At 46.3% G+C, this 27365-nt stretch overlaps 11 protein-coding genes across 11 annotated transcripts; 5 read left to right on the forward strand and 6 right to left on the reverse strand.

Annotated features, from left to right (window-relative positions):
* Window positions 1-16: 16 nt before the first annotated feature.
* Window positions 17-713, forward strand: N7516_003954 (uncharacterized protein; the record flags this gene model as incomplete). Its single annotated transcript, XM_057216674.1, has 5 exons — window positions 17-47; window positions 143-169; window positions 238-286; window positions 352-367; window positions 417-713. 5 exons carry the CDS (start codon window positions 17-19, stop codon window positions 711-713), a joined length of 420 nt encoding a protein of 139 aa, XP_057078557.1.
* A 502-nt stretch (window positions 714-1215) lies between these two features.
* On the reverse strand, window positions 1216-2010 carry pfy1 (profilin; the record flags this gene model as incomplete). The annotated part of the gene is made up of 5 exons (XM_057216675.1): window positions 1216-1347; window positions 1448-1582; window positions 1667-1751; window positions 1874-1889; window positions 1983-2010. 5 exons carry the CDS (start codon window positions 2008-2010, stop codon window positions 1216-1218), a joined length of 396 nt encoding a protein of 131 aa, XP_057078558.1.
* Window positions 2011-3505: 1495 nt separating this feature from the next.
* Window positions 3506-5481, forward strand: N7516_003956 (uncharacterized protein; the record flags this gene model as incomplete). The annotated part of the gene is made up of 2 exons (XM_057216676.1): window positions 3506-4342; window positions 4399-5481. The coding sequence occupies 2 exons, from the start codon at window positions 3506-3508 to the stop codon at window positions 5479-5481; spliced, it is 1920 nt and encodes a 639-aa protein (XP_057078559.1).
* Window positions 5482-6377: 896 nt separating this feature from the next.
* On the reverse strand, window positions 6378-12416 carry N7516_003957 (RNA helicase SLH1; the record flags this gene model as incomplete). Its single annotated transcript, XM_057216677.1, has 1 exon — window positions 6378-12416. One exon carries the CDS (start codon window positions 12414-12416, stop codon window positions 6378-6380), a length of 6039 nt encoding a protein of 2012 aa, XP_057078560.1.
* A 319-nt stretch (window positions 12417-12735) lies between these two features.
* N7516_003958 (palmitoyltransferase YKT6) lies at window positions 12736-13728 on the forward strand. The gene is made up of 6 exons (XM_057216678.1): window positions 12736-12827; window positions 12899-12957; window positions 13014-13037; window positions 13102-13471; window positions 13522-13614; window positions 13669-13728. Exons 1-6 carry the CDS (start codon window positions 12807-12809, stop codon window positions 13702-13704), a joined length of 603 nt encoding a protein of 200 aa, XP_057078561.1. The 5' UTR covers window positions 12736-12806; the 3' UTR covers window positions 13705-13728.
* Window positions 13729-14256: 528 nt separating this feature from the next.
* Window positions 14257-14682, reverse strand: N7516_003959 (methyltransferase domain-containing protein; the record flags this gene model as incomplete). Its single annotated transcript, XM_057216679.1, has 1 exon — window positions 14257-14682. The coding sequence occupies one exon, from the start codon at window positions 14680-14682 to the stop codon at window positions 14257-14259; it is 426 nt and encodes a 141-aa protein (XP_057078562.1).
* Window positions 14683-14721: 39 nt separating this feature from the next.
* On the reverse strand, window positions 14722-15075 carry N7516_003960 (class I SAM-dependent methyltransferase; the record flags this gene model as incomplete). Its single annotated transcript, XM_057216680.1, has 1 exon — window positions 14722-15075. One exon carries the CDS (start codon window positions 15073-15075, stop codon window positions 14722-14724), a length of 354 nt encoding a protein of 117 aa, XP_057078563.1.
* Window positions 15076-15790: 715 nt separating this feature from the next.
* On the forward strand, window positions 15791-16505 carry N7516_003961 (class I SAM-dependent methyltransferase; the record flags this gene model as incomplete). The annotated part of the gene is made up of 2 exons (XM_057216681.1): window positions 15791-16140; window positions 16184-16505. 2 exons carry the CDS (start codon window positions 15791-15793, stop codon window positions 16503-16505), a joined length of 672 nt encoding a protein of 223 aa, XP_057078564.1.
* A 651-nt stretch (window positions 16506-17156) lies between these two features.
* On the forward strand, window positions 17157-18325 carry N7516_003962 (uncharacterized protein; the record flags this gene model as incomplete). The annotated part of the gene is made up of 3 exons (XM_057216682.1): window positions 17157-17416; window positions 17474-17975; window positions 18005-18325. 3 exons carry the CDS (start codon window positions 17157-17159, stop codon window positions 18323-18325), a joined length of 1083 nt encoding a protein of 360 aa, XP_057078565.1.
* Window positions 18326-23017: 4692 nt separating this feature from the next.
* N7516_003963 (uncharacterized protein) lies at window positions 23018-24734 on the reverse strand (the record flags this gene model as incomplete). The annotated part of the gene is made up of 3 exons (XM_057216683.1): window positions 23018-23429; window positions 23479-24447; window positions 24502-24734. The coding sequence occupies 3 exons, from the start codon at window positions 24732-24734 to the stop codon at window positions 23018-23020; spliced, it is 1614 nt and encodes a 537-aa protein (XP_057078566.1).
* A 1117-nt stretch (window positions 24735-25851) lies between these two features.
* Window positions 25852-27306, reverse strand: N7516_003964 (uncharacterized protein; the record flags this gene model as incomplete). The annotated part of the gene is made up of 1 exon (XM_057216684.1): window positions 25852-27306. The coding sequence occupies one exon, from the start codon at window positions 27304-27306 to the stop codon at window positions 25852-25854; it is 1455 nt and encodes a 484-aa protein (XP_057078567.1).
* Window positions 27307-27365: the final 59 nt, after the last annotated feature.

Genomic DNA, 27365 nt, shown 5'->3' on the forward strand with positions numbered 1-27365 from the left:
CCCGAAATAAACAAATATGCCTAGCATGTGGTTAACAGAGAACCAGAGTCAGTCGCATTCATTCTACAAGCTGCCCTGTACACCACCACCATGGCAGTGTATGAATGGCAAATGTTGAACATAGGGCTAACATATATAACAGAGATCGGAGTGATCTTCTGCTCAGCCGGTACGAGATCGATGTTCCCAAAACACCAATTACTTCGACCTAGAACTAACCAATTTGTCGCTGATTAGGAGGCCTGTTCCTATTTGGAGGAGTCGTAATGTTCTTCGACCGGTCATTGTATGTCAATCCCGATGCGTCGCAGTTGTTTATAAGGGGAATAAATGCTAATACCTGTTTAATAGACTTGCTATGGGAAATGTACGCCGCATGCTCCAACAAAACCGTTATACTTAACTAACAATACCAGATCCTCTTTCTCATCGGATTGACCCTGATTATTGGTGTCCAGAAAACCTTTGTCTTCTTCACGCGCCCGCAAAAACTCAAGGGCACTGCTGCTTTCGCCGCTGGTATCCTCCTCATCCTCTTCCGCTGGCCCCTGACTGGGTTCTTAATTGAACTCTACGGCTTGTTCATCCTATTTGGCGACTTCCTTGTCACGATCGGTCAATTTGCGGGCAACATCCCCGTGGTTGGGCCGTATATCCAGCGCGGGCTCGAGGTGCTTGCTGGCGGAAGGAGCAATACCGAGCTTCCTGTATGAGTATACACAAACAGGGACTTGGCGATGATGTTCCCCGATGGTATCCCAAACTACGAGTATGTGGACTTGATTGCGTACACTTGCGGGATATCAGATGCTCATCACCACGTTTGGAGATGCCCAAGTACGCTGTGCTATACATGTGATATGGGATGATACGATCCACCTACGGCCTTCAGGTTTATGTAATTAATAATGACCCTTATTGATCTTCCAGCGTTAACTTCAACAGCTGGTAATCAGTTAATATGCATGTTAAAATAGAAAAATTACACTGTGCATCATACAATCTGGTTCGTATCCTCATACTGTGCATTGGGAACCATGTCCAGATCGACATGGGTCCATGGAGGCAAAGAGATCCAGTCAAGTCAGAAAAGAAGCATAAGCGAAACAGCACGCTGGGCTCAACAGAGAAATAATCGAATGCTCCTTTATTTCTTATTCTTCACAAACCCCTCAACTCATCACATCATTTAGTTATCATTGCATATTTTCCAATTTACCGGGGGTTGTTGAGGTAGTCGACGAGGTTCTCGACAACGGTCGCGGCGTTGGTGGTCTGAACGGCCTCGCTGTGGTGGGCAATGATGGTGCAAGAGGAGGCACGGGCAATAATGACACCCTCCTTACCCTATATCACAGACCAAGAGAGATTAGCATAGATCCCGATGTTATGTTATGATAAAATTCCCAAGGTGTTTATGGGTCGAGGGGAACGGGTATATGTTTACCTTCTTGCCGTATACACTGCGCTCGTCAGCACGGATGGTGACGAACTTCTCACCGCAGACAGAGAAGCCATTAGCGAAAGCTTGGTCGGATGAAGTGTAGGCGGTGATCAGGGAGTTAATCTCCTCCTGGGAGAGCTATATTTTGATAAACTAACGTTAGCGACAGTGTCCACTGCTGTGACCCCACCCCGCACGAGGAAAAACAACAGGCGAGCTTACCGCGAAGCCGGGCGAGGCAGCCTCAACGCCGGAGAAGTCAGCGGCGAGAATACCAGCCTTGTCGAATTGACCCGAGCCCATCAGGCTGTAAGAACACAGGTTGTTAGCATATGTATAGGATAGACACGGTGGGATGTTTTGATTTCGAGGGTAACAATGAGGGGCATATCAGGGGTTGAGGAGGCACGGTGATGTGATGTGATGTACCTGGAGTCGACATAGCCTAATTCAAACAGAAATCTCGTGTTAGCGGACTCGAAGATGCAAGGGTTGAACTGTCAGTTTGCAGTGTGCAGCAGTTCAAGGTGATTCATACTTTGCCAAATTGCTGAGTGCTCGCCCATGATGACTGTAAAGAAGCTGAGAGAATAACGCTGGAGTTGGTTGAGTTAGAGATCTGAGAAGAGAAGAAAGCAGAAATTTCAGCACACACCTTTTGAATATACAGAAAAGGAGAGCTGGGAGAAGAAGGGGAGTTAGTGGGGGGGGAGGAAGTTGTGGCGGTCGGGAGAGGACCCCGCCATATGACGATCCCACCGTTTACAACTGCCTTGGGATAACAAGCTTATATTATGTTGTGGTGTATTTATTTATCTATTGATTTGGGATATACTATATATTTTCTCTATGTTATGTAGGATATTATAATATCTGTGTATGGCTTGTGTAGGTGTGTTTATGTTGGATATGGATGATACCTAATATTCTCCAACTAGCGGTGGGAGATCCTATAATATAACTACAGAGTAGCTTAACAATAATAACCACTTTTCGGATGTGTCTATTGAAATCACATATGTCAAGGGTTATGTATGTCATACATATAGCATCCCGCTACCAGTCCAGTCCAGTCCAGTCCAGTCAGCCCAGTCAGCCCAGTCACTCCATGTACCGTCGATCACCATGATTGCTGCCTTGCTGCCTTAATGATTAAGTATATTAATGCCTTACTGCCTTGATGATTAAGTACATTCCTGCCTGACTGCCTGACTGCCTAACTGCCGAATCTCAACTTCAAGGGGTCCACCGCTTAATTCTGATTTGACCGCCATTTCCGAGATTCATCTTTCATCTCAGCTAGTGTCTGGTCTACACCTTGGGACACAGACATCCCATTGGAACCAGAGATAGGCTTGGCATCACGTTCGCATTAGCGACTCATAACGCGAAGTCGGAGAATTTACGACGTGACCATGCACTGAATAATGTGGTTATCCACTCAATCAGAGCTGAAGGCCCCCCTTATTCAAGGGTAAAACGCATGATACAACGCCATGTCTCAGTTTTGACCAGGTGAAACACGCCTCCTGCATGGCTTGGCACTATCCAACGTGGTAGCGAGCGACTCAATCTGCGACCACAGCGCTCATTCGTCCCGCGGGAAATAAGCATCTCACACGGGCTCGCTATTAGCGCTGAGACGCCCCTCAAATTCCAAAACAGAATTTGGTGAGTGTTTGGGGTCGTTTCTCATGTCTTTGTTGGTATGCGCCAACGGGCTTAGTTTGGGACCTTAGTCTGGGACTGAACCTCTAGCAGATCTCGGCTGGAGCTGTTGAAATTAATTTGGCTGTCTCATTTACATGGTCTGTTTATTTGATCCACTCAATCTATCCGTTTCCTTTTCATTAATATACCGGGCGACACCCTGATGTCTCGCTATTTTCTTTGGTTTCTTTGGTTTCTTTCTTTTTGATTCTTGTTGGCCTTCTGGAAGGCCCATCTCTCTTTTTTGAAATTTGGCATTTTGTTTTAATATCATTTGGCTACTTCTTTTATTTCTTCTTTACACACATTTTTCTATCGCATATGGGCTGGTTTCCAATATACTAGTACAAGATGGCAAGAGGTGTGACCACAGTGCAATCTCGCACGCAACCCACTGAGGATACCATCTCCTTTCCTGTTTTGACGTATTCCGATGCTTTGCCACGAAACGACCTACGCTCTCTTGAGGCCTCACAGTATCCAGTTCAACCCGCCATGATTGGACAGTGGGATTTCAGCCAGCCATCTACAGGAGATGGGTGGTTCAGAAAGCCTCCCCCGGCTGAAGGTGCAACTTTCGACTTTCGCATAACGGCACCACCAGATGAAGCCATTCAAACTACCCGATCAGGCCGTACTCAGACCGAGGAACACATGATAGGCATTGCGCTGGGTAGTCCCGGTCTGTTGACCAAAGACGAGCCTCTACCGCCGCCTAGATTCGATACTTCCATTTTTGCAGCACGAGATTCAGCCCATAGGCCAAGCAAGTGGAAGAAAATTGGCGGATTCTTCAAGGCGAAGAATGCGCTTACATCGCTTTCGGATAACGCACAAGAGAGCGAAGTCAAGCCACAAAGCAACAACTATAAACTACCAGAGAAACCGCAGAAAGCACGACTGAGAAAGAACTCGACGGAGGAGTGGCCGAAAGTTGAGATCGATTCCAGGAATATGGCTGGTCGAAGCATTCAAGCTCCCCAGCGGAGTCGGGCCCTTTCACTCGGCAACAAGCCACCCAAAGTTGAACCAAGTACCCAGCGCCTCTTACTGAGTGTCGACATCCCAGATGTCCAGATGGAGCGCTACAGTGTCATGTTTAGTGATGTCGTCAATAAGAACCAAAAACCCTCACTGCTGGCCAGAAGGGCCAGGACATTGGACAATCTTCGTGTGCCAGATGCAAATGTATGAATTTTCGTCGATCAGAAGCCAGCATGAGACTAATCGACGCACTCATATAGGGCTTCCTAAAATCACCTGCACCGCCCCCAATACCCCAACGCCGGGCAACCTCACCAGCGCAATCAAGCTTCACCTTATTTCCAACTTCACAGCCTTCGAAAGCGGCCCAGGGACTCGGAACATACAATTTTTCCCGTGCACCCAACCCACTGGTTAGAGCAAACACACTCCCTGCCGAAAGCCCATCGAAGATGCCTGGGCCACAGATCCATCATAGTTCAAACATGGGCAGTCTCTCATCGTTCGAGTCTCCGGTCATTCCGAAGCTTTTCTCTGAGCGTTCCAGTACCTCTCGGTCTTCTAATAGCTATGACAAGCCTCTTCCTGCCATCAGGCCAGAGCCACAGGCTACATCTTCTCCATTACAGAAGAGTGCTCAGCCAGAAAAGAAGGCTCCATCCCCACAGAAGACCCGGCAACAACATATTGCCCAATCGCACAATATTGTTGCAACAAAGCCGGTTGCCCAGCCCCGGATTCATCCACAGCCGAGAAAGGATTCACTGCCGCGACCCACAATAAAACAGTCTCAGGCTACTTCACCACAACATAAGACCACACAGAACAAGCCTAATAAGACATCGAGCCACCGCAGAACTAACGATTCAGCGCGCCCATGTCTCAGAGTTGAAACCGAAGGCCGACCACAAGCACTGACAAAGCTGTCCCCGAGCACGTCTGGAAGCTCACCTTCAGCATTGAACCCGACACAGAGCAAGATTGACCGAATCATGTCCCCATCATCAGCCTCAACTGGTCCTAAATCCGCCGTATCACCAGCGGATTCTACGCGCATGCCATTCGCTGATGCCGTTGAGACCATTGAGACCATTGAGACCGCTGAAGAGGAATCTGAACCCGAGCCTCGGCATCCTACACCCAGGATTGAGGTCTCAACAGCACGCTCTGTCTCTGTCTCCCGGGCAAAGAGGCAGGTTCTGGTTCCCATCGGCATGAGAATTGATCATTTGGATCCGGAGGAGCGGGTTGTTCATAGAAGACCCATGACACCGCAGATTATAGATGCTCAACGCGGGCATCGTCCTGGTGTCTCGCAGGAGTTGCGGATCGAGTGCCTGTGACATTCTACGTCATTCACTTTCTTTCTTTCTTTCTTTCTTTCCTTCTTTTCTTTTCTTAGCTTTTTGTTTCATACCTGATTCCCCTTTGCTATCTCTCATACCTTGTCCATATATCTTTCCTTCTCTGCATATCGTCTTCATATTTTCTACAGCGTCTTAATCCATGGTCGGCTTCTGTTTTTTGTCCACTGCATCTCATATGCACTTGTTGTCGTAATTGTAAACCAAACAGGGGAGTCATATTCCAATTATTGTGAAACCACGTCGTGGATTCAATGTCCAACTATCTTGCCGCTACCCATGTCCCTTTGAGCCATGAGTCACGGATCTGCATGTACCTGTTGTTTGTTTCAGCTTCCTGCAACGTCACAACATCTAAACATTGAAAGAGAACAGGAAAGCCCATCCCATATTTTGCCAGAGAACTGACAAAATGGTATACACCGGCGCAACTCACCAAGTATCTGAACTACATCTTCCTACCAGATCAATATGCACAATAAATACATCAACCAGCCAGAATCATTCTCAAAAACCGAACAAGCATTGAAAGATATCTTCCCGTGCCAGATCACTCGATTCCCATACAACAACTTCACATGCCACTATTCCGCTACCCAACTAGCAGAGATCCAACCCGAGAAGATATACACCAAAGTCATCGGAGGAAGAGAAGCAACCCCCGCTACTGCCAAGGAGCTACTGCCCGGTGATGGGAAATTTCCTCTACCACATTCTGCGCGGCCTAGGATTCTTAGTGTACATGACGGGGGTCGGAGCGGGAATCGGATAGATTGTATACCGCAAGGTGGTTTCCTGTTTATTTGTGAAGCCTAGACTTCGATGAATGGATATATTTACGTCAATGTATCAACCAATAGTTTGAGCATGTGCGTTTAGTCTTTGGTAGGAACACTCGACTCTTCCACAATCTGTGTCTCGATGGCCTTGACGCCAGTATCCAAATTAACCTCAACATTGGAGACAGCCCATGCCATCCCAACGTACGAGTCACTGATAACCCTGATGTTCACCCGAGCTGTGCTGGTGCTCGTGGAATCCGCGAGGATGCCTTCGGGGAATTTGACATTAGAGCGAACAGTGAGCAGGCCACCCTTGTTATCATTGACAGGTCCTCCGCGACTGGGACCGGCACCGTTGTTGCCTTTGCCCCTGCCATTGCCATTGCCATTGCGTTTAGATACTGGTGGCCACGACACACGCTTGAGGCCAAGTAGTTCACCATCCACACCATTGGGTAGAGCACTGCAAATAATCAAGAAGAAGCCCTCAGTCTGTGGCTTGGGGAACCGAGGGGCGTAGACCTTGCATTCGGGGGTAGTGGGCTGGTTACGCCGTGTCAGAGACACAGCGACGCCCTTAGCAGAAATATCCGCAACCGAGACTGACAGGTGAGGAAGCTGGGATGTAATGCGAGTGAAGTTGAAGGGAAGGTTTAGTTTCTTGACCAGTGCACCAACTGCACCGGCAGGTTGTGACGAGAGCGATACAAGAGTTCCCGGAAGGCCGCTTGGTGGCTTGTCAGTCGGGACGCCTGGTAGAATCGACAACGGGTGGTCTTCAGGCCAGCGCGCCGACTTGATGCATTGGAGGAGAGTCATCAACATCTGACACGCAGGAAGATACCCGAGTTCAGCCATGACATCGATCGAGGCCTGGATGATACGAATGCCTTGATCGAGCACTGAAGTCTGATCACCTACATAATCAGTGATGGGAAGATCGATCCGCGACATGTAGGCCTGAAGGAGGAGGAACGCCTTGGTATGTGGGTCCCAGAGGGGCGCATCGCCCATGCATTCAATAGACAATGGCAAGTTCTGGGCCAACTCTGCATTTATCAGATCTTCATTGTGTCTGACAGGAAGCTCGTCGAATTCGGTTGCGGAACACATCCAGCTCAGGACATCTTGGAAAGTTGGATCACGCTTGGCATGGGACACGAGGTACCGGATCGTCTTGTGCGATAGATAGTAATAACTCATGATCTTGCCGAAGGGAGTAGAGTCCACCTCTCCAGTAGCCGAGTCCACGAGAACACAGGAGGATTCTGCGAGGTCATTGAGCGATTTTCCGACCAATTCAACCATGAAATCTTGAGCTGTGGCCTGAGCTGCCATGGTGTTTTGTTCCTCTGCAGAGATCTCGAGACCATAGTATGAGGGGTTCTTGTGCAACCGACGGAAGAAGAATGTCCAGGTCAGGTAGTCCAGTGCATCTTGTTGCGTCCCAATAGTTCCAGCAGACACCTCAGCGCCAAGATGGTTGTCGAGAACCTTGTGCAGGGTTGACTCGACGGGGAAACCGGTGTGGAGGAAGTGTTTGTAGAAAGCCTTCTTTGAGTCCTGCGTGAAGATGCGTGCAATACCGGAGGTGTCGAACTGCGGGCGACCAGCACGACCGAGCATTTGCAGAACATCTGTCAAGTCCATGTCCCGATAACCTTCGATCTTAGCATCGAAGAACTGTGTGCCTTTGACCACGACAAGATGCGCCGGAAGGTTAACACCCCACGCAAGAGTACTAGTTGCCACAAGAACTTGGATCTTGTTGTTGGCAAAGAGTTCTTCTGCCAGCTGGCGGTCGGATTCAACCAAACCAGCATGATGCAAACCGATACCAAAGTTGAGAGCTTCTCTTAAAGCATCATCTTTCACTCGCGTGAGGTTCAACTCCAGATCATCTTCAGACATTCGTACGAACCGACGAGGATTATCCTCCATACCGCAGTAGTTGATCAAATCCTTAGCAGTCAGACGAGTTTGTCGGCGAGAAGCAACGAAGACGATGACTGGCTTCTCTGGTGAGTGATTCTTGATCGCGAGGAAAGTCGGACGATTCATTGACTGCATCAAGGGACAGAAACCACGCTGTTCAGGGAAACCATCGATGAAAATCTCGAGGGGAACCGGGCGAACTGAGTGACGGAAGTTATACAGACCTTCCTTGACACCAAGCCAGTTGGCTAGATCAGAAGCATTGGCACAGGCAGTGGACATGCCCATCAGTCGAACAGATCCTTTGGATTGGGAAGCGATATAGTTCATTCGGGAAACAATGATTTCCAAAATAGGACCACGATCACCACCGAGCAAGTGAATCTCGTCAATAATCACAAGGCTCACTTTCCTGACGTAGTCACGGGTCTGCCAACTACGTGAGATACCGTCCCATTTCTCAGGTGTGGTGATAATAATATCGGCGTCCCGAATCGTACGTGTGTCAGGTGTATTGTCACCGGTCAACTCAACAAGCTTCAGACCCATCTGCCTGGTGAGACGCTTCCGCCAATCTTGAACTCGTTCACGGACCAAGGCCTTCATGGGTGCAATGTAGACAACCTTGGAGCCGGGCTTCTCACGGAAAGCCCACCACATTGCCAGCTCAGCTGCAACAGTCTTTCCACTACCAGTTGGAGAACCAAGAAGAACGTTGGCTGGTGTGTGGTAAAGGAGATGGAAGATCTGTGTCTGCATAGGGTTGAAGAATTGGAAGCGTTGCCCATACACTTCCTCAAGAATGGGATTCTTAAGAGCCGATACAGGAAGTGGCTGGAGATTGAGTAGGTCAGTATATACACTTTCAGTGTCCGGGCGAATGAGGTGCTGGAAAGAAACCGGGCTAACGGTTTCAGCACCCAGCCAGCGATCAGAGATCACACGAATGTAGATTTGGCTGGGAAGGGGATCAGACAGCGGAATAGTGAAATTGAGCTCATGATCAGCATAAAGCTTCTTCCGGCTTAGGATGAAGTACTCGTGATGATAGATTTCCGATGTCTCCGAGTTCTCGACCCAGACCCAGAAGGATTCGGATGCTCCGTGGTGACGATCATTCCAGGTGAACTCGGGGTAGATGGAAAGACGAATACGAAGTACATCGCGGTTAAGCGGCGCAATCTCAGTCTCAACACTCAGAGTTGGGAAATTGTCCAGGAGCTTGGACAGTGTGTTGCCCATGCGATGGTTATGAACGAGCTGACCGATCTCCGTAGGCTCCATTTCTTTCATCGACTCGATGGAAGTAGTTGGAAGCTTTTCATCAAGGTTACGTAGGATCGGCTGAGGTAAGTCGAATTGACGGAAAGGGTGATCAAAGGGCCAGATCTGTTTCTCAATGGATTTGCAAAGAGACAACAGAACCTGGCATTGATAGCCCCAGCGACGATTCAACGCAATCATGAAGAGAGCACGGCAGATACGTGCCGCGTTTTGAGCAACGTATCCAGTATCGGAGGCTAGAGCAAAGTCCTCAATCTTGGCGCGAGAGATATAGGCTTGCAATAAGAGGTTTGTCTTTGCGTGTGGCGTGTCGTTTCCTCCGGCAACTTCAGTCTGTGCAACTTCGTCCCGCAGTCGCTGAAGCTCTTTTGACTCGCTGTCTCTGGATTGGATATTGTCGAATTCTCCACTCATACTGATCATTTTGAGTACATCTGCCTCACCAGAGCGGGGACGCATCATGTCGTTGAAAATCTCAACACTGGTTTGCAGTACATAGTATTGACTTGCAATGCGACCAACGTCCTTGGCTTTGAGATCTTCAGTCTTGTCGTTGAAGATGATCATCTGACTCTTTTGTAGCACCCGTGCTGCTTGCAAGATCAACTGCCGCCGCCTTTGGACCAGCATTGGGTCATCGCGTAACTCGGCAAACTCGATTCCGTAGTTTCTCGGCTCGCGTTTCATGCGCACATAGAGGTAGGAGTAACCAAGCCATTGCACAGCCTCTGGAACAGATGTGACTGTTCCGAGCGATATTTCAGCATTCAAGTTATCCACAAGTCGACTAGAGAAGCGTGACTCAATGGGCTGCTGCGCAGTGACAGCAGACAGGTAGTGGCTCAACTTGTCATGAGTAGTACAGATAAATCCAATACCGGTGTCCTGGAATTGTGGACGACCTGCACGACCAAAGATTTGCATGACGTCGAGAATGCTCAGGTCAATGAATTTACCCTCTTGGGGGTTATACAACTGAGTGCCTTTGATAACAACCGCGGCTGCGGGAAGGTTGACACCCCACGCCAAAGTGGCAGTACAGCAAAGTACCTTGATTAGACCTTCTGAAAACATTCGTTCCATCAGATTGCGGTCGCTTCGCGTCATTCCGGCATGATGGGTTCCAAATCCGCTAGCGAATAGGTCACGCAGTTCACGCGCACGTGCGTGCTTCATATCACGAAGGCCATTGGAATAATTTTCGTGATCATGGCAGCTGAATAAATCCTCTCGGCCCTCCTCCGCAGCTAGTTGCATAAGCATCCTGGCAGTCATCACGGTATCTTTGCGCGAGTGGACGAAAACCATAACTTGGTGGCCTCTTTCCATCATGTCGCGAACCTTCTCGTAGGCGACAGAGTCAATGTTGTCACGAGATTGTTTGGAGCCGGGCTTTCCTTTGACACCGATGAAGTGTTGCTCAAGAGGTACGGGTCGGAAAGATTGATCGAAGAAGAACATGCCGGCCATTTTGTTCACTTTCAAGAAGTCGGCTACATCAGTATAGTTCGGAAGGGTGGCCGATAGACCAACGATACGGATCAGGGATTGTGTGCTTTCGACCTGACGTTGGGTTCGAGCGACCAAGGATTCGATGACCGCTCCTCGCTCATCGTGCAACATGTGGACTTCATCGATAATGAGAAGGCGGACCTTTTGAACAAGCTCTGTGTCTCCGGTGCTTTTTCGCGTTACAACATCCCATTTCTCAGGGGTAGTAACGATGATCTGGGTTTCAACGATCTCACGCTTGGTCAACTGCATATCACCGGTCAGTTCGCGCACCTTGATCCCCAACCAGGCTAGACGTTTCCCAAGTTTCTCCGTCACCTCAGCAGCCAAAGCCTTCATGGGAGCAACATAGACAATCTTAAAGTCGTCAACCTGGACAGTGAATTCAGTCGCTTCCGGGTTTTCCAACGGATTGGGGGTTGTGTTCTTTCCCACAGCATTGAGAACGGTCAACATGGCGGCATCCGTTTTACCCGCGCCAGTCGGCGCACAAATAAGCATATTTTCGTTGGTTTTGTATGCAACATCGTAGAGCAAGCTTTGCATACGATTGAGAGATTTGTAACCCTTGAAGGTACCCCGACAAAGGCCATCCATCTCAGCGACCTCCACCAGTCTCCGGCCCTTTCCAAGAGTTCCGACCTTCGACGCCGGGATCGCGAATTCAGTGTACTTCGGTTCCTCGATCTGCTCACTACCCAGAGGCAGTCCATATTTCTTTCCACTAGCAGAAAGTGTATTTCCGGAGGTGTGTTGCTTGAAAACATGCGGGTAGGAAGGCTCCGATCGGGTTTGGGCCGGCATCAACGCTGCATTCTTATGTTCGAAGTCGCGCTGTTGTAGAGCATGCTCTCTCTCCGTTCGTGTTTGGAGTCTACCTGCCATGAGCCCATCTGTCTGATATTCTAAACGGGGTCCCTTGTCCGATAGAATTTCTCCTCGGTGTGCAATAAGCTCAATAACCAGATCCAGGTCATCGAACCCAACAACCTCAGCCAGAGACATTTGTAGCTCATCGTCGTTGCTGTCAGCAGCCAGGGTGGCGATGACTTGCTGAGCAAGTTCTGTCGCATCCATAGTTGAGTTTCGCATGGCCAAATCCTGGCACTTGTCTTCTAGCCAAAACCGATTGTAGGAAGACCCTGGTGCAAGATGAAGTCCGTCGAGTCCATCAAAGTCGTCCAGATCGTCGGAAGATTCATCGTCCGAGCTGATGATATCCCACACATCGTCATTTGTCCCTGGCGACGAATAGTCGTCATCAATGTCCAGATCAATATCACTTCCATAGCTGATCGATTCATGAGGAAGGTGTTGAGGGAGCTTCAGATCAGCAATAGCCTGGCGCATTGCCGCTAGTTGTGACAGCCATTGCGACTCGGTAGCTGCGATGTTTTCCATGTTGACCTAGTTATGAAGAAGTGATAGGCCAACCAACGAAGAATGTAGGGAATGAGGGGATAAGCCGAGCCAAAAGTAGTTATAGGGCCGGCCCGCAGGGCTCAGTCGGTCGCATGACAAGAGCGGTGTACTTTGAATGCCTCAGGCCTCAATACAGAGGGTCCAGTGCATCATTGCTATCGGCAACTCAGGAGCCTGTTTTAGACTCAACACTTGTCACTCTGCTTTGCCACTTCAGTTTATCATACGGCTGACCTCCTACGATACGAAGTTGCCTGGTTCTTTGACACCAGAGCATTTCCTTGGTCAGCACCTATTACGAGCCAACGCCCCACTACATTCGAGACCTACTTGCCTCCTTGTCCTTTTGCGGACAACCACGCTGTCACCATGAAGATTCTTTATATGGGCGTATGTTTGATTGCAGCTTATATTTAACATGGTATATGCCTAGACACGGTACTTATCTATCAATATTACAGGTTTTCCGGAATGACACCCAGCCAGCTCTCCAGCTATGCGGGGAAAAGGATCTCAGCAGGTAGTTCCACATGCGCGCCCTGTAACTGACTGGAACGTTTCGCTAATTATTCCTAGCTTTTCGCGCTTCACTCGTCAGAAGTATGCACACTCATCCTCTCTCAGTCCAACACGGCTAGGTCACTAACCACCAACCGCTTCACAGCTACGATGAATTCCTGATGCTCTTCACCCGAACGGTCGCCGAGAAGACAAAGGCAGGCCAACGGCAGGATATTGAAGAGAAGGCTTACACATTCCACGCCTACGGGCGGACAGAGGGTGTCTCCGGTGTCATTGTTACAGATGGGGACTACCCTGCCCTAGTGGCCCACCAGCTTTTGGGCAAGATTGTGGACGAGTTCCTTGCCAAATACCCACGCACTGCCTTCTCCGACCCCTCTTTGCGTGAGAATGCGTGCCCCATGCCGCAGCTCAAGGAATATATTGTCAAGTACCAGGACCCGAGCCAGGCTGATAGCATCATGAAGATCCAGCAGGAGCTTGACGAAACCAAGATTGTCCTTCACAAGACGGTATGCTCTTATGTCCTTATGATCTGACTGTACGTGCTAACCATTTCTAGATTGAAAGTGTTCTGGAGCGCGGTGAGAAGATTGACTCCCTAGTTCAGAAGAGTGATGGACTGTCAGCCCAGAGCAAGATGTTCTATACCCAGGTATGCAAATTGGACGTTGCCTTCATCTGAATTTTCTAACACAACCAAATCCAGGCCAAGAAGCAAAACTCTTGCTGTGTTGTGATGTGATGTGATGTGAACGGGGATTGGCAGTACATGGTGGTGTATTCGATTATGACTCCTTGTCCTTGGATTTAACTTACTCGTGTAATCAGACGCCGAAACGATGCATTCCTTTGCTAATGTATTTGCTCTCTTTCTTCGATGCCTATATTTGTACCTAGTTCTTCAATTAGGAGGATGTCTTTGACTGTTTTGTGAAGTCTTTTTCCATCGAGGATCATATGAACTATGTTTTTGAGTAAGCTCTAATAAATGGGCTGCTAAAAGCTACTGTAACGGCAAAAGGTCATGGAGTATGAGAAATAAAAGTAGATGGCGATCAAGTATGGAGTAGTTATGCATAGCTAATTAAGCTTAAGACTCTGGAAACACCTCTCCACCTAAGCAGGGCTGGCGGGCCCACCCGCTTGAAATCTAGATAGGGATATATGTGAAATATTACTTAAATCATTACAGCTAATTCCGTTCTAGGTGTCCTCTCTTAGCAGCTTTTGTAGCTAGAAACAAACAAAATGATCTGATGAGGGGGCAGTCTCAGAAACAAAGGTCCATGATTGATTATTCCTTCCACAGGACCAACACGCTCATTTGCGGATTATTACACAGATTTCGCCATCCCTCTTCGTTTTTGCCCATACCTAATGCCAACTTCCATTCCTCTTCCAGAAACTCGCACTCCCGCCACTCCAGTTTACCCCCCATTCCTCCCAGCCTTGCGGCCTCCTCAAACACGCTCTTCTTTAGGTGGTATGCCCAAAAGTCAACGCCTTCAGCGGATGAATTGGAACCAGGAGGGGGCTCGACGATGATATACTTACGGTATCCAAGTCCGTTCTCGAGTTCCTGCGAATACTCAAACCTCACACCGGTTGGGGGCGGTGGGTCAGAGTTCGTGGCAAAAGATGCGACGTCGTTCGTGGGATACGGGCAAACCCCGACAAACACGCCGGTAGATTTGAGGTTAATAGAGATAGAGCGGAACATACAAGTCAGCTGCTCTAGATCCTTTGCATAGTTAAGGAATCAAACACCAGTGGCGACGTCGAAGCCTTTGGAGCCAGCAACTGGGTAGCATTGAGGTTGGAACCCATCGTCTTGGAGGAAGCAGGCACGAGAGGCAAAGGAAGTTGCCGAGAGACGGGCGACTGCACCAGCAAGGATAGCATGAGAAATATCAATGCCGATTAGGGATGCGGCGCCCCAAGACAGAAGAAGGTGGGAATAGAAACCAGTGCCACAGGCGAAATCGATCACAGTGGTATGAGGCTTCTGGAGAAAAGGCTCGACATGTTTCCGGAAATTAAATTGTTCCACGCGGTTGAAAAATGTGGTTTTAACCATGTCATACTGTGTTCCAATGGAGTCGTATTGGGACATCTCGAAAATTCTGGTATTGATTGAAATTGTTTAAAAATCGGATCAAGACCCTTGAAATATATTGTATGTTGTACCCCAAGCAAGTGTCAAGAAACGCTGCATATTTATAGGCGGGTGGAAACCGAGGAGAGTGACAAAGTGGAAGAACTACCTAGGTAGCCCTGGAGTATATGTAACCTTGGGAGACCTTCAGCAGGTGGGGACGAAAGTTAACTTTAGTAACTAACTAACTTAGTTATTGCTTGGTCACTCCTTTATTCTCTCACCTCTCACCTACATGTCAGTCCAGACTCAACGATATAAATCATATAATCACTTTTGTCGTTCTTTTTCGGTAACAGGGATCTTTTGAATGCCTCGAACAGCTCTGTCTCTTGTGTTGTCGCAAGTCTACCCTGTTTTTATTATTAGCAACCCATGTAATTGGTTGTTGGCTTGACAGCTGAAGTGCAAAATCAAACGGTGCAACTATGATGGATGACAACCGAGGATGTATCATATTTTCTTGGATTACCTTGTAAATAATTTGGTTTCGACAATTCATTCTCCCCAGTTTAGGTGTCGTGCATGCTTGATGCTATCCGAGGTGTTGTAATACCAACTGGGATCTTCAAGGGTCCAGTCATCGCCCTATAAATTCCACTATAAATTCCACCGTACCACCTTCACTTATACTTCTGATAATTCAGTCTCCTAGGTTAACAAAATCCTTACAATGACACAATATGATGCACTTGGGTCCTCTTACGACGTTATAGAAACCCTTCCTTTCAAAATCCTGGAACTACATAATGTGTTCCTCGCCATTCGCACTCTTCTCCACTCCGGTATGACGGTTTTCGACGTTGCGTGTGGCACAGGCTACTACTGCTCCCGTCTTCTCTCCTGGGGCGCCAGCTCGGTAACGGGTATTGACATTTCGTCTTCTATGTTATCCGCCGCTTCTGTCCGGCTATCATCAAGCATCGACTCTGGCTGCGCTCGTTTCGTGCTTGCCGATGGCAAGCAGCCCCAATCATTTACACCCGACCATCGGCCCAACTACTTCGATGTTGTCTTTGTGGCGTATGATTTCTGAATTACGCTCAGAACAAGACGGATCTTACAGCCATGTTCGCCAATATTGGCAAAATCTCAAACCAGGCGGCGTGTTCTTGGGTGTTGTGCCGCACCCTAGCGAGAATATGAATCAACGTGCCAAGGCGTACGGTAAGGAACCATTGAATCGCTTGTGGCCACGGAATGAGTATACTAGGGAGTTGGAATCTGGAGAGGGGTGGGACTTGCATGTCTTTTTGAATGATGATGGGGTAGACTTTTCAACATGGCATTTGAAGAAAGAGGTATATGAGCAGGCCGCAAGAGACGGAGGAATGAAGGGGAAGTTAGAGTGGAAGCGGGAGATATTCCCAGGAAATGAGTGGAAGTAACTTATGGATTGACAGGGGAAGATGAGTGGAGGGTGACAGAGGAGAATCCGCATTTGGGGATTTTGGTGGTATGGAAGGGCTGAGGGTGAAGATTCCCGCCCACTAGTTGGCCAAGATATACAAGAATTTGGATCCCGATATTATAGTACTAGTTACCTAGTAATTTTCCAATACTCCTTCGATCTTTAAGCTTGCGTGCCGAAAATGACCTTTAGCACTCTCTTCTTTTGCACCGGCCACATCAATACACCACCCAAGATATATATCAAAGCCTTGATCGGGGTCCATTTCATAATAGCTCCAGTTAAGTTTAATAAAGGCTTTGAGCCCGGCAAAAAAACTCTTCAATGGGATTCAGGTCCGGCGAGTTGGGTGGCAGATAGATTAGCTTTGCGCCATCCGTTCTAGACGATGAAACGATGCGTTGTTCATAACCAGGACGGATTTAGGTTCGGGCCGTCTTCCGTAGTGCTAAAGAACATACCGCACTGACCCTTCAGCTCAACATTGAGTGCTAAAATCACGACCTCTTGATACTTGCACTTCACCCCTTTCATTTTCCGACTCCTCCCGCGACCTAAGAACCAACTCGATAGGCGGGACCACATCCCTGCGACCACGTCTGCATATGACACCTCCTTCTATATAAGGATGTCGCCTGAATCAGACCACATGAAGAAAATCACACCAACTGGGAGTTTCGTGAATACTCCCCCCACACCCCCGCCTTCAGAGGAGAAAAATTTGTCGAGCAGTGCTCAAAGCGTGCTGAACTGTTTCACACTCCACCGTGAAGGTCTAAGGCTACAATCTTGGCGGCAACACCGACTCACTCCGGACCAATATACGGAGGTTTTACATACACTAGATGGTGACGAATCTCTTCGGGGTTACGTAGAAGACAAAATAAGGTAAGTACTGTCAATCTTTAGGTATATTGAAGGCATATTTATTAAGTTGTATTATAGGCTCGACTACGACCCCAGACGGTCCCGTCTCACTATCCGAATGCCGAGTCCGCTACATGATTTGTTTTGTGCCGAGGTAGTCTCTAAAATTTTGAATCAATTGACAGAATTACGAAAGAGTGATGAAGCCTTCGGTGATTTTGCGAGAAAGATCAAACATTTATCGATATCTAGAATCCGCCTGCCGAATAATACGAACAACAATAATACGAACAGCAGAGAGCTAACTTATTCCGAGCGGTGCCCAGATGCATCCTTTATACACGAACATGCCAAATATCCCGGTGTTATCATAGAAGTGTGCTATGCAGAAAAAGTTCGAGCTGCTGCGGACTTAGCAGAGGATTACATCCTCGACACCAATGCGAGCGTGAACGCTGTGATTGCCCTAAATATTGAATATAAAGGATCTAAAAAGGCGGCCATATCTGTTTGGCGACCGCACAAAATAACCGTGGATGAGGTAAAGGAACTCGAAGCAAAGACCGTGATCGAGATGATGGTACGTTCTTTTCCAGTCGCAGTCCTAAGGAACTGGCACTGACCGACGATTTGCAGCCTTTTCGAACGGAGTCTGGACCTCCAGTCGAAGAACCTAAACAACCGTCGCTGCAGCTTTCGCTCGGGGACTTTGCCCCCAAGAGCATCTCACAGAAATACCCCGATCTCGATCAAGATATCGTTATCTCATCGAGGGAGCTCTGCGACTTTATTTCATCTGCCGAAGCAGAACATCAGAAACAGCTGCTAGACCAAGGCGTCGATGAGCCATTGTCACCAGGCACGCGAAAGCGTCGTCGGGTTCCCCTGAACAGCTTAGTTCAAAAGAAGAATTGCCGCAAAACGCAATGAAACGCGGTCGCCTTACGCGAGATTCTTCCGGACTCTTTGCCCGCGGATCTGAAAGTTAAGCTGTGGTGTGAATAGCGTTATAGCCCGGTATTTCAATACTTCCTCGTTTGGTTTTTGACCAACTCAGATCGCCGTGGAGCTGTGATATCGAGGATTGCGATAACACTTGTGTTTGCGTATACGGAGAATATATACTTTGCTGTTGTCATCTGCGCCAAACACCTAGAGACTAAATATCATACACGTCTTTAGTCTTATTTGACGCATGCACTTCCTAAGCCGACATCATTAAGATCATAGATTATGATCGTTAGTGTTTGATGTGGTCTAATGTATATTCAGTTTTATCATATTATCACAGTAAGAAGTAGGGATTCAGGAGATATTATACTGATGGTAGTATTATAATGCCATATTTTATGCAAAATTTCATACAAAATCACCCCAAAAAGACCTAACTTGACCATGAATTCGCACCTACGAGGATTACTGAGTATCAGTATGAAGAGATATATATATTGGATCTATACCAAAATATCAATTGTAGTAGCTCTAATGGTACCCCTACTTACTATATAATTCCCTAACAAAAACAAGTACCCCTTGTACGTCTAAATCTTTTAGTCTTAAAGTATGACGAGATATAATATGATAACAACTTATTATTTGTCGAAAGTATCTTAATCTGTCGGTAATAAGAGGTGTTGGCTCAAATTAACCTTTAGTACTTACTCAACTGGTAAGATACTATCAACTAGCCTATGTGGAGTGATTTACTTAGGCTATCTCTATAACACAATTCGCGGCTGAGAGAATAGGTTGCTGAGAATAATTAGCTAAAGCGATAGTTATTCGTATTAGAACTAACGCGCGTATTGCCCCTATTTTGATAGGCTATTAACGGATATATAGCCTATAGCCTACCGGCAGATAGTGCTAAGGTTAAATATATGGGTTTACAATCATATGACGGTACTAAGTATAGTGCTAAGCGCTTAATATAGGTGCCTACCTAGGTACCGGTTTAGGGCCGAGAACCCCTATGATTATATAGCATTCTGCTAGCTAAAAAAAATATCTATTATAATCATCCTTACGGAGATTATATATAATAAAAGAATTCGGTTTAACGCCTAGAAATGAAGAATATACTATTTATTCTCGAAAATAATCAGGGTTGCGTGCTATTTTATAGTGATCCTATTTATAGATACTACGAGTTTTAGGTAGGCGGTATGGTAATATATTGGCGGTGAGTTGAGTGGGGCTGTAAGGGGTGTAAGAAACTTTATAACTACTAGTATCTAACTAGTTACTGACTAGGCTGCCGAGGTATCTTTTGTACCTAGATATTGGTAAAAGATACTTAGGTTCTAGATTTTGCGTTTGTTGGGAATTTTGTGTTTGCTAGGGCGTACTAATTACCGGTAGATGGGCGTTTGGTATGGCTAGTTAATCATTCAATATTATATATACTATATCTACTGTAATACAGAAAGGATCGGTATTGACTCCCGTAATGATGTTAGGCGTCGCGGAAGGTTATATAATAGAATTGACTGTTATATTTGAGCTGAGGTGAAGCTACCGTGTCCTATCTGCCATCCGACTGGTCTACTATATAAATTCGAAGGGATCTCCTATATTTTCATTACTATAATCAGACAAATCGTAATTCCGAATATTCTATTTAAATCAATTTATATTCCTAAAATGTAGGAACTAACCTATAACGCGAGATAAGTAAAGTACTGAGCTAAGTTGCCGGTTAGAAATTAATTAAAAATATACAGCCGCCCGATGCTATCGTTAGAGATTGTCTATTTGTATAAGCTGGTCGGTATCCTGAATAAGACAATTATTAGCCTACGTATCGAATTCCTACCTAACGGATCAACTCCCTTATATCGCCACAGTAGTGCAAATATTTCTGCTTATGTCCTTAAAGGGATAGTCCTTAATAAAATAAACGAAGATCCTATAGAAACGATCGAAGAGGGCGGAACCTAGTTTGAAGTACCCGGCTGCTATTACCGTATTAGCGATAATACAAGTAAGACCGAGCTAGCGACGGTTATAGCTACTATAATCACGGATACTAAACTATTTGAGAGGTATGGAATGGCGGCTCTGATCGAGATTGATGCGGAGTACCGGAAATGAGAATAGCGGAGGATTGAAGCGATTAATATTTGCAAATTGTTAAATCACAAATTTCACAGTATAATTAGGGACTCAAAATTTGTAGGGATATTATTAGTAAAGGGTAAACCCCCACGAGGGTTATTGTAAAATTTTAATTGGACTGGGAGCATCCGTATTAAAAAGGCAAAGAAGTCAAAGTTGGAGTCGGGTAATATATCGAATGCCGCGAAGTCAGGTGAAATTGGATCCGGGAGGGGTTAATGGGGGCCAAACTAGTGGGGGGGATCTTTTACTAGGGATAATAATTCTTGGGCGATAATTCTAATTTTACGATAGGTCCGTTTGCCTAGGGTCCAATATTCACTTAGACGTTTCAAAGGCTTCAAAGTACCCATAGTCAACCGAATCTTCTCCCGGCTCTTAGCCCGTCGGTCCCTAGAAAAGATAAACCTATAAGCCGATAGATATATAATGGTCACGTTCCTTCGCGTTTTTATATTTTAGATTTTCTGACGGGGCTAATAGAGCATAGTGTGATACGGATTCGATTGTACTATAAGTTAACCCTAACAGCGGCTAATGAATTTTAACGGTGTATCTAGAATTGGGTTAGACATATAAACAATAGCTAAGGAAGTTATAGATCTCACGTATATATAATAAAGAATGCTTTAAACATTACCTTATCAAACGATCTATCCGGACGAATTAAATGCCTCTTTTCCGGAGAAAGAAGAGAGTACTATACTCGAATACTAGTGTTAGCGCTAGCAGCTAGTATAGTGTATAGATTATCTGTATTGTTGCCTAGGGATAATGCCTAATTAATTCCGCGGGTTAGGCTAATAAGCTCCGTATAGGACGAAAAATTAGTTTTATCTTCGCCGAGGAATTCCTTATTCTTATAATCTTCTAGGGAGCGTAGTATTATGGCGTAGCGTAAGTAGATAGGCTTACGACCGTCGTAGCGAATATATTTATAGCGATATTGTACGTATAAAAGGGAATTCCGTGTCCTACGCTTAGTATATTTGTTCCTATCTAGTAGGGTCTCTAATATAGCTTATATAGATTTGATAATACTTGTGGTGAGAAAGGAAATAAGAGTTATATCCCGTAGATGGTTAATCCTAGATTAGTCATATATTACAGCCCGGGATCGACCTCGGGAGGCTACTTCTAGGGCTTTCGGAGCCCGCGGTATATAGATCTAGGTACTAGGTATTTGTCTATAAGAATAAATATCCCTAAATAGATCTAAATAGAATGACACTAGCCACAGCTTACTATAGTATATTGACCCAACTATTCCCTAGCGATGATAAAACTTTTGGTAGAGACCCGCCCCGAGAGACCCGCTTAGAGAGACCCGCTTAAAGAGACCCGCTCCGCGCGAAAGAGCGGATCCTCGGAATTCCGGGGAATTCCGGCTAACTACGGTCGAGTATTATATTCTATATAGTAAATTTTATCTAAAAATTAGGGTTAAAATGAAGTCTAGGACGCTATATTTCGCCCTTCGGGGTATATCCCAAAAGCTTCCTAAGGTATATATTGCTCTAGAATTGATATAATATAGATAATGAATCTACGCTAACTTTTTTGTTTTAGTTTTATCCCTTCTACGTTCTATATCGACGACTTAGGGTAGGGGGTTTAAGTAGGTTTTTAGTTCTTAGACGAGTAGGTCGTAGGTTCGAGCCGATATTGGTACGAACTTTCTTTTTCCTTACTTATTGGCTCGACCCTAGGAGGTTATTGTATCTATCTATAGATTTAATTTACTTTAGATATTCTGCCTACCTACCTAGGTAGGTATTAGGATCTAGGCTTATAACCTATTAAAGGCTATAGGTAAGTAGATAAGATGGAGGACTATAATAGATTGTATTGTGGGATCACTAACGATGATGATGATGATGATGATGATGATGATAATGATAATGGAGGAAAGAGAGAGAGAACTACCTAGGTAGTCTATCTATAGATATAGGGAGATATATAGAAGTATGTGATCCTAGGCTACGTAAGAGAGTTCAATAGTAGGTACTCCCTATATGTACCTAGGTATGCATTCTATGATTATTCGACCTATCAACGAAAGAAGCAACACTGTATTTCTTAACACAATGGGGTATATAGTTAACTGAAAATATATAGAGAAGATTAGCATAGCCCCTACACTAAGGATTGTTTCTCTATTCTAGGCTGCTTACTATGAGGAGGTAAAGCCAAGACCATAGTGGAGTAGTACTCGGTATAAACCCGGCAAGGGACCCTACAAAAGTGTAGGATATATACTTTCAATTCAGATATATAAGGTTGATAACTATAAACTTGTTCTAGTTATCTATAGTGCCTTTACTCGTCGGGATATCCTAGTCAATAACAATGAGAGAACGGATATAAATTAGATTCACAAGTTCTTTGCTAAATCATATTAAACCTAGACCGGTCTAGAAAGACAAGTGATATCGGTGTTTTCGGTATCTTATTGCATATTTTCTTGGACCCCCTTGAACCATTAACAATTTGTGGAAAGAACAATCACGCTTTCAAGGGTAGATGAGCATCTTCTATTTCGGCTCTAAGGGTCACATCGCTATGCCAACCTTTAAATTCCCGAGTCCGTAACTTCAACGAGAACATGCGATCAATCTCTATCGGTATCCGCCCTTTTATCTCTAGGATAGCCAGCCACACTACAACGACTGCAACAGCGGCGAATCCTGCCATGACGAACCCTGTTTTCGCCCTCAAGTTTCCTTGGTCTGCATTGTAGATATATGGCAAGATGATGGCGAACACTGTAGTTCCGACACCGCTCGTAAACCACCCAATACCTTGGCTTTTGGCTCGGAGTTGCAGCGAAGATGCCTCGGCGGCGACGACGTGAGACGTAGGCCACGATCCAAAGCCAGAGACCATAGTAATAATCATCATGCTAACCGCTGTATACCTAGTACTAAGTTAGCTCCTCATCCTAGATGTCCAATATAGTGTCTTACCATATCGTCACAGTTCCGTTGAAGATCCCTGCGATTCCTGTCGCCAACCATAGAACCGTAACAATGCCCAGAGTGAGTAAAATGAGGAACCTTCTGCCAAAGGCATTCAGTGCCCACAGACTTATGACATTCGCAATCAGGCCCAGTCCAATACCCAAGATCAAGAATATCAAGCTGTTAGATGAACTCATGCCCACAACCTGCATAAAGTACGAAGCATTTGCCAGCAGCTGAAGTCCAAACATCTGGGGTATGATGTTTGCAAACGCCACAACCAAAGTTCTGCGCTTGTTGACCCCTCGGAAGCAGTCCAGATATGTATGCGTTGCGCTCTCCTCGTCTTCTGCTGAAATTGACGCCCGTAACTCGTCGATTACAGATTGCGAGTTGACAAGATTCGTATGAAGCTTCTTTTGTGCCTCAAGAGCTTTGTCTGTTTTCCCCTTTCTCAGCAACCAGGTCGGACTCTCTGGTAAAAACATTGATACAACGAACGGGATAGCTGAGAACGGCCATTGCGACGCAAAGCAAATCCGATAGGATTGTGCGCCTGTATGCTTGAGCGAAGTATAAACCACAATAGACCCAACCAGTTGTCCGAGAAGCGTGAAGATCGGATAGAATGCAATGATCGGTCCTCGAAGAACAACAGGGAGTACCTCGGACATGTACGTCTGTGTAACACAGAGAAGAATGCCAATACAGATTCCCTGGAACAGTTTACCGGCGAAGAATACCCCTCGACGAGTTTCTATTTCGTCTGGTAGATCAGAGATGTAGCATATCGCGACCGCAATGGTGGATAGTAAACTGCCTATCGTGAGTGTGATCCGACGCCCACGACGATCTTGATAGTAACCACCGAGGATGGCGCCGAACATCAAGCCGATGCAACTAGACACGTTCCAAAGGGAAAGCCACATGGAAGGGATAATATATTTTCCATTGAGTTCCTGGCCGAAAACAAGTCTCCCAAGTGTCAGCAGCGACGCATTCTAACATCTTGGGGGGGATTGTATTTACTGGAATTGAGGCATTGCAGCCACTGTCCCCACAATGACAAGGTCATATCCATAGAGTAGAATTGCCGAGCTTAGTGCGAGACAATAACCCACAACTGTGGGGAATTTCTTGATCGATTGCCAGAGTGGTGTGTGTGGTGTCTTTCCGCCTGCCCTAATCTCATTTGTGCGATCAACGACATTCATACCACCCTCATTGAACTCTTTGGTAGATTGTGTCTCTGTGAGAATCATCATGTAAATATTCTCAGGGGTGATGACAAGGGAAGTCGCAAGGGGGATGAAAGGGGAATTTCTTTGTTTTAAATTGGATATAGAATGAATGACCCCTACAAAAACGATAGAACAAAGAAACCCGTATACCAACCTTAAAAGGGGCGAGCAAGGTACATTACATGTAGAATTAATCCCTAGCGTATGCAATATGTGCAACAACGATACGTTATCCTCGAACCGACCTTCCTTGTTTTTGGGTATTTTCTCAGCACTGACCTACAATGTGTCACTAACAAGGATAGGCGGGTGGTTTCTTGATCCTAATTTGGCTGCGACACGTTCCCCGCACGGTTGCCAAGTGATCATCACGCAAAAGAAGACTATCGCTTCGAAGTAGCCGGGGTAATCCATGGCTTCCCGCTACTTTACGATCATGTGGTTGACTGCCGTGTCCGGCATACATACCAGCAGCCACAATAGACGAGGATGGCGCCGATTCGCGACAGTGTCCCTTTCCAAGTACCATTCCATTTTCGATTTATATTAAAGGCAACTCTGCCTCTGAGCTACTCTTGAGAGAATGATCATTTAAGTTTAGGATCGAGAATATGTCGCCAAGAGACTGAACGAACTAGTTGAAGGGAAGTATTGAAAAGAAGCCGAGTCCTGCGCCATGCTTCATACCGCTTCGTCTAGTGAAAATAGCCCAGAATCAATTAGGGCTGCCTACCCTCGCCTGGTCTGGATATGCAGGCTACCGTAGAACGCAATCTCCGTTGATCGCTATGATCCAAAATCCGCCTGGTTTGCCCGAGCCTCACGTCAATACTCTGATACATTACTCGCTTTCATTCTATAGTTCTAATATTACAGATCCTACAGTATCCTTTCTGGTTCTCATCCCTTTAAATCTCTCAGCAAGCTTAATACCGTCAGTCTGAAATAAGCGTAGGGTATGGTTACGTGTTGAATAATGTAAGCAGGATAGTCCTACTATTGACAAAGAAGCTGGCAGTCCATTTCCCGATGCTTTCATCCATATCAGCTAGCTCTCCCTATTACAATCTACTTGGGAGGAAGTACCTGGAATGGCACCTCTAAGAAGGCAAGATGTGAATCATTTCATTTAGGTCGTCTAGTCTGCCTTTCTCTGACCTGTCATAGTTGAGAGTTCAATCGATGCAGATCCTGATCGTGCCTCCTTCATTTTCTCCAGGTCCCTCAGGTGTTGTTTCAATGCAACGATCTCACGTTCCAACTCAGCTGACGAAGCGAGCCGATATTTGAGCTTCAAAATTACAGCTGAAATTAAGAGCAATGCCACAGACGTGAGGTACGCCCACTGACCAACCTGGCTTGGAGTCTCCTCCGACGGTCCATCATTGAAGATTTGGATCTCTATCCAAATGACAAAGGCAACAATGGTAAACGGACTGACTATCATACTGAATAGTATGCCAAAAAGAATTGTGGCGTCAATAAGCACATGGAGAACCGACCTGAGGAACCTGCGGCTGAGTATGTGTCGCATTCGGTGCCAAACAGAGGTTTTGTTATTTGCCGGTCCGGGGTCTTGTTCGTTGTCATCCAGGTTGTTTGATGGCTTCATGGCATCACAAACATCTCCTTTGAAGCTTTTCCAAATATTCTTCCGCTCCTTCCATATGACCATGATCTGCGCCGATGGGATCCGTGATCGATACGGTAGGAATCGGTAAGTTAGGAGGATGCAATTTAGGATCAGACAGAGAATGATCAGACTGTAGATGTATCGTTGCGAGTAAATGACCTTCTTCCAGAAACTATGGGCAGTACCGACGCGGAAGTCTCTATCCTCAGTGGCTGAATGCAATGAGCCTGGCTTTCGTAAAATTTGGGTTGTATTGAAACAGGGATTGAAGCAGATATCCCCAAGTTCGTTCCATCGTGATATGTTCGAAAATGTTTCCCACACGCTGTCGTTCCACGTGGATGTTCTCCATGAGGCTTGCCAGCCGTCATTTGATGTGTCGCTGTAAGGCGCGAGATCAGGAAAGCAAAACATGTACTGGGGTGAGGTTTTGGGTACTCTTGTAGCATAAACGAGTGCACATATAGAGCCAGCCAGCATTAGGGCATTCCAAAGATAAAAGAGAAGGTTGCCCGCTCGATCGTGGGTTAGGATGCGGGACCAGCATTGGAGAGGAAGAAATACGAGATAGCCAGTGACAACGATGGCAAGAACAGCATCCGAGTCAAGCTCAAGTGATGCGGGCGAGACCATAACATGGTCTGTTTCGGTGACCAAATGAGGGAATTCATTTCGTAGGCTGGAGTTGGCAGACAGGTACGGGATATTGACAGGTCCAGGGTCTTGGGGCGGTTGGTAACTTGAAACCATAATGAATGCTTGGATTGCCGCAGTTCCTGCATATGCCGCTGCAGTTCCTAAAAATACATTCATGACCCATCCTGTCCATCGAGTGACACAGGTTGCCAGCAGAAGTGCATAGAAGAGATATCGCGGACAGGAGTTGTATATTGTACTGATTGGATAGAAACAGAGAGTCTCCTGGGCAACAAACAAGGGGGAACCCGTGTCGTAATCCATTGGAGGAAGAGTCGTGGAGAGAGTTGAGTTTTTGAGGTTCATTTTCTGTCAGGCTGCCA

The sequence above is a fragment of the Penicillium verrucosum genome (genome assembly GCF_028828655.1).
Source record: "Penicillium verrucosum strain IBT 35672 chromosome Unknown utg000001l_segment0_segment0, whole genome shotgun sequence".
Lineage (NCBI taxonomy): Eukaryota > Fungi > Ascomycota > Eurotiomycetes > Eurotiales > Aspergillaceae > Penicillium > Penicillium verrucosum.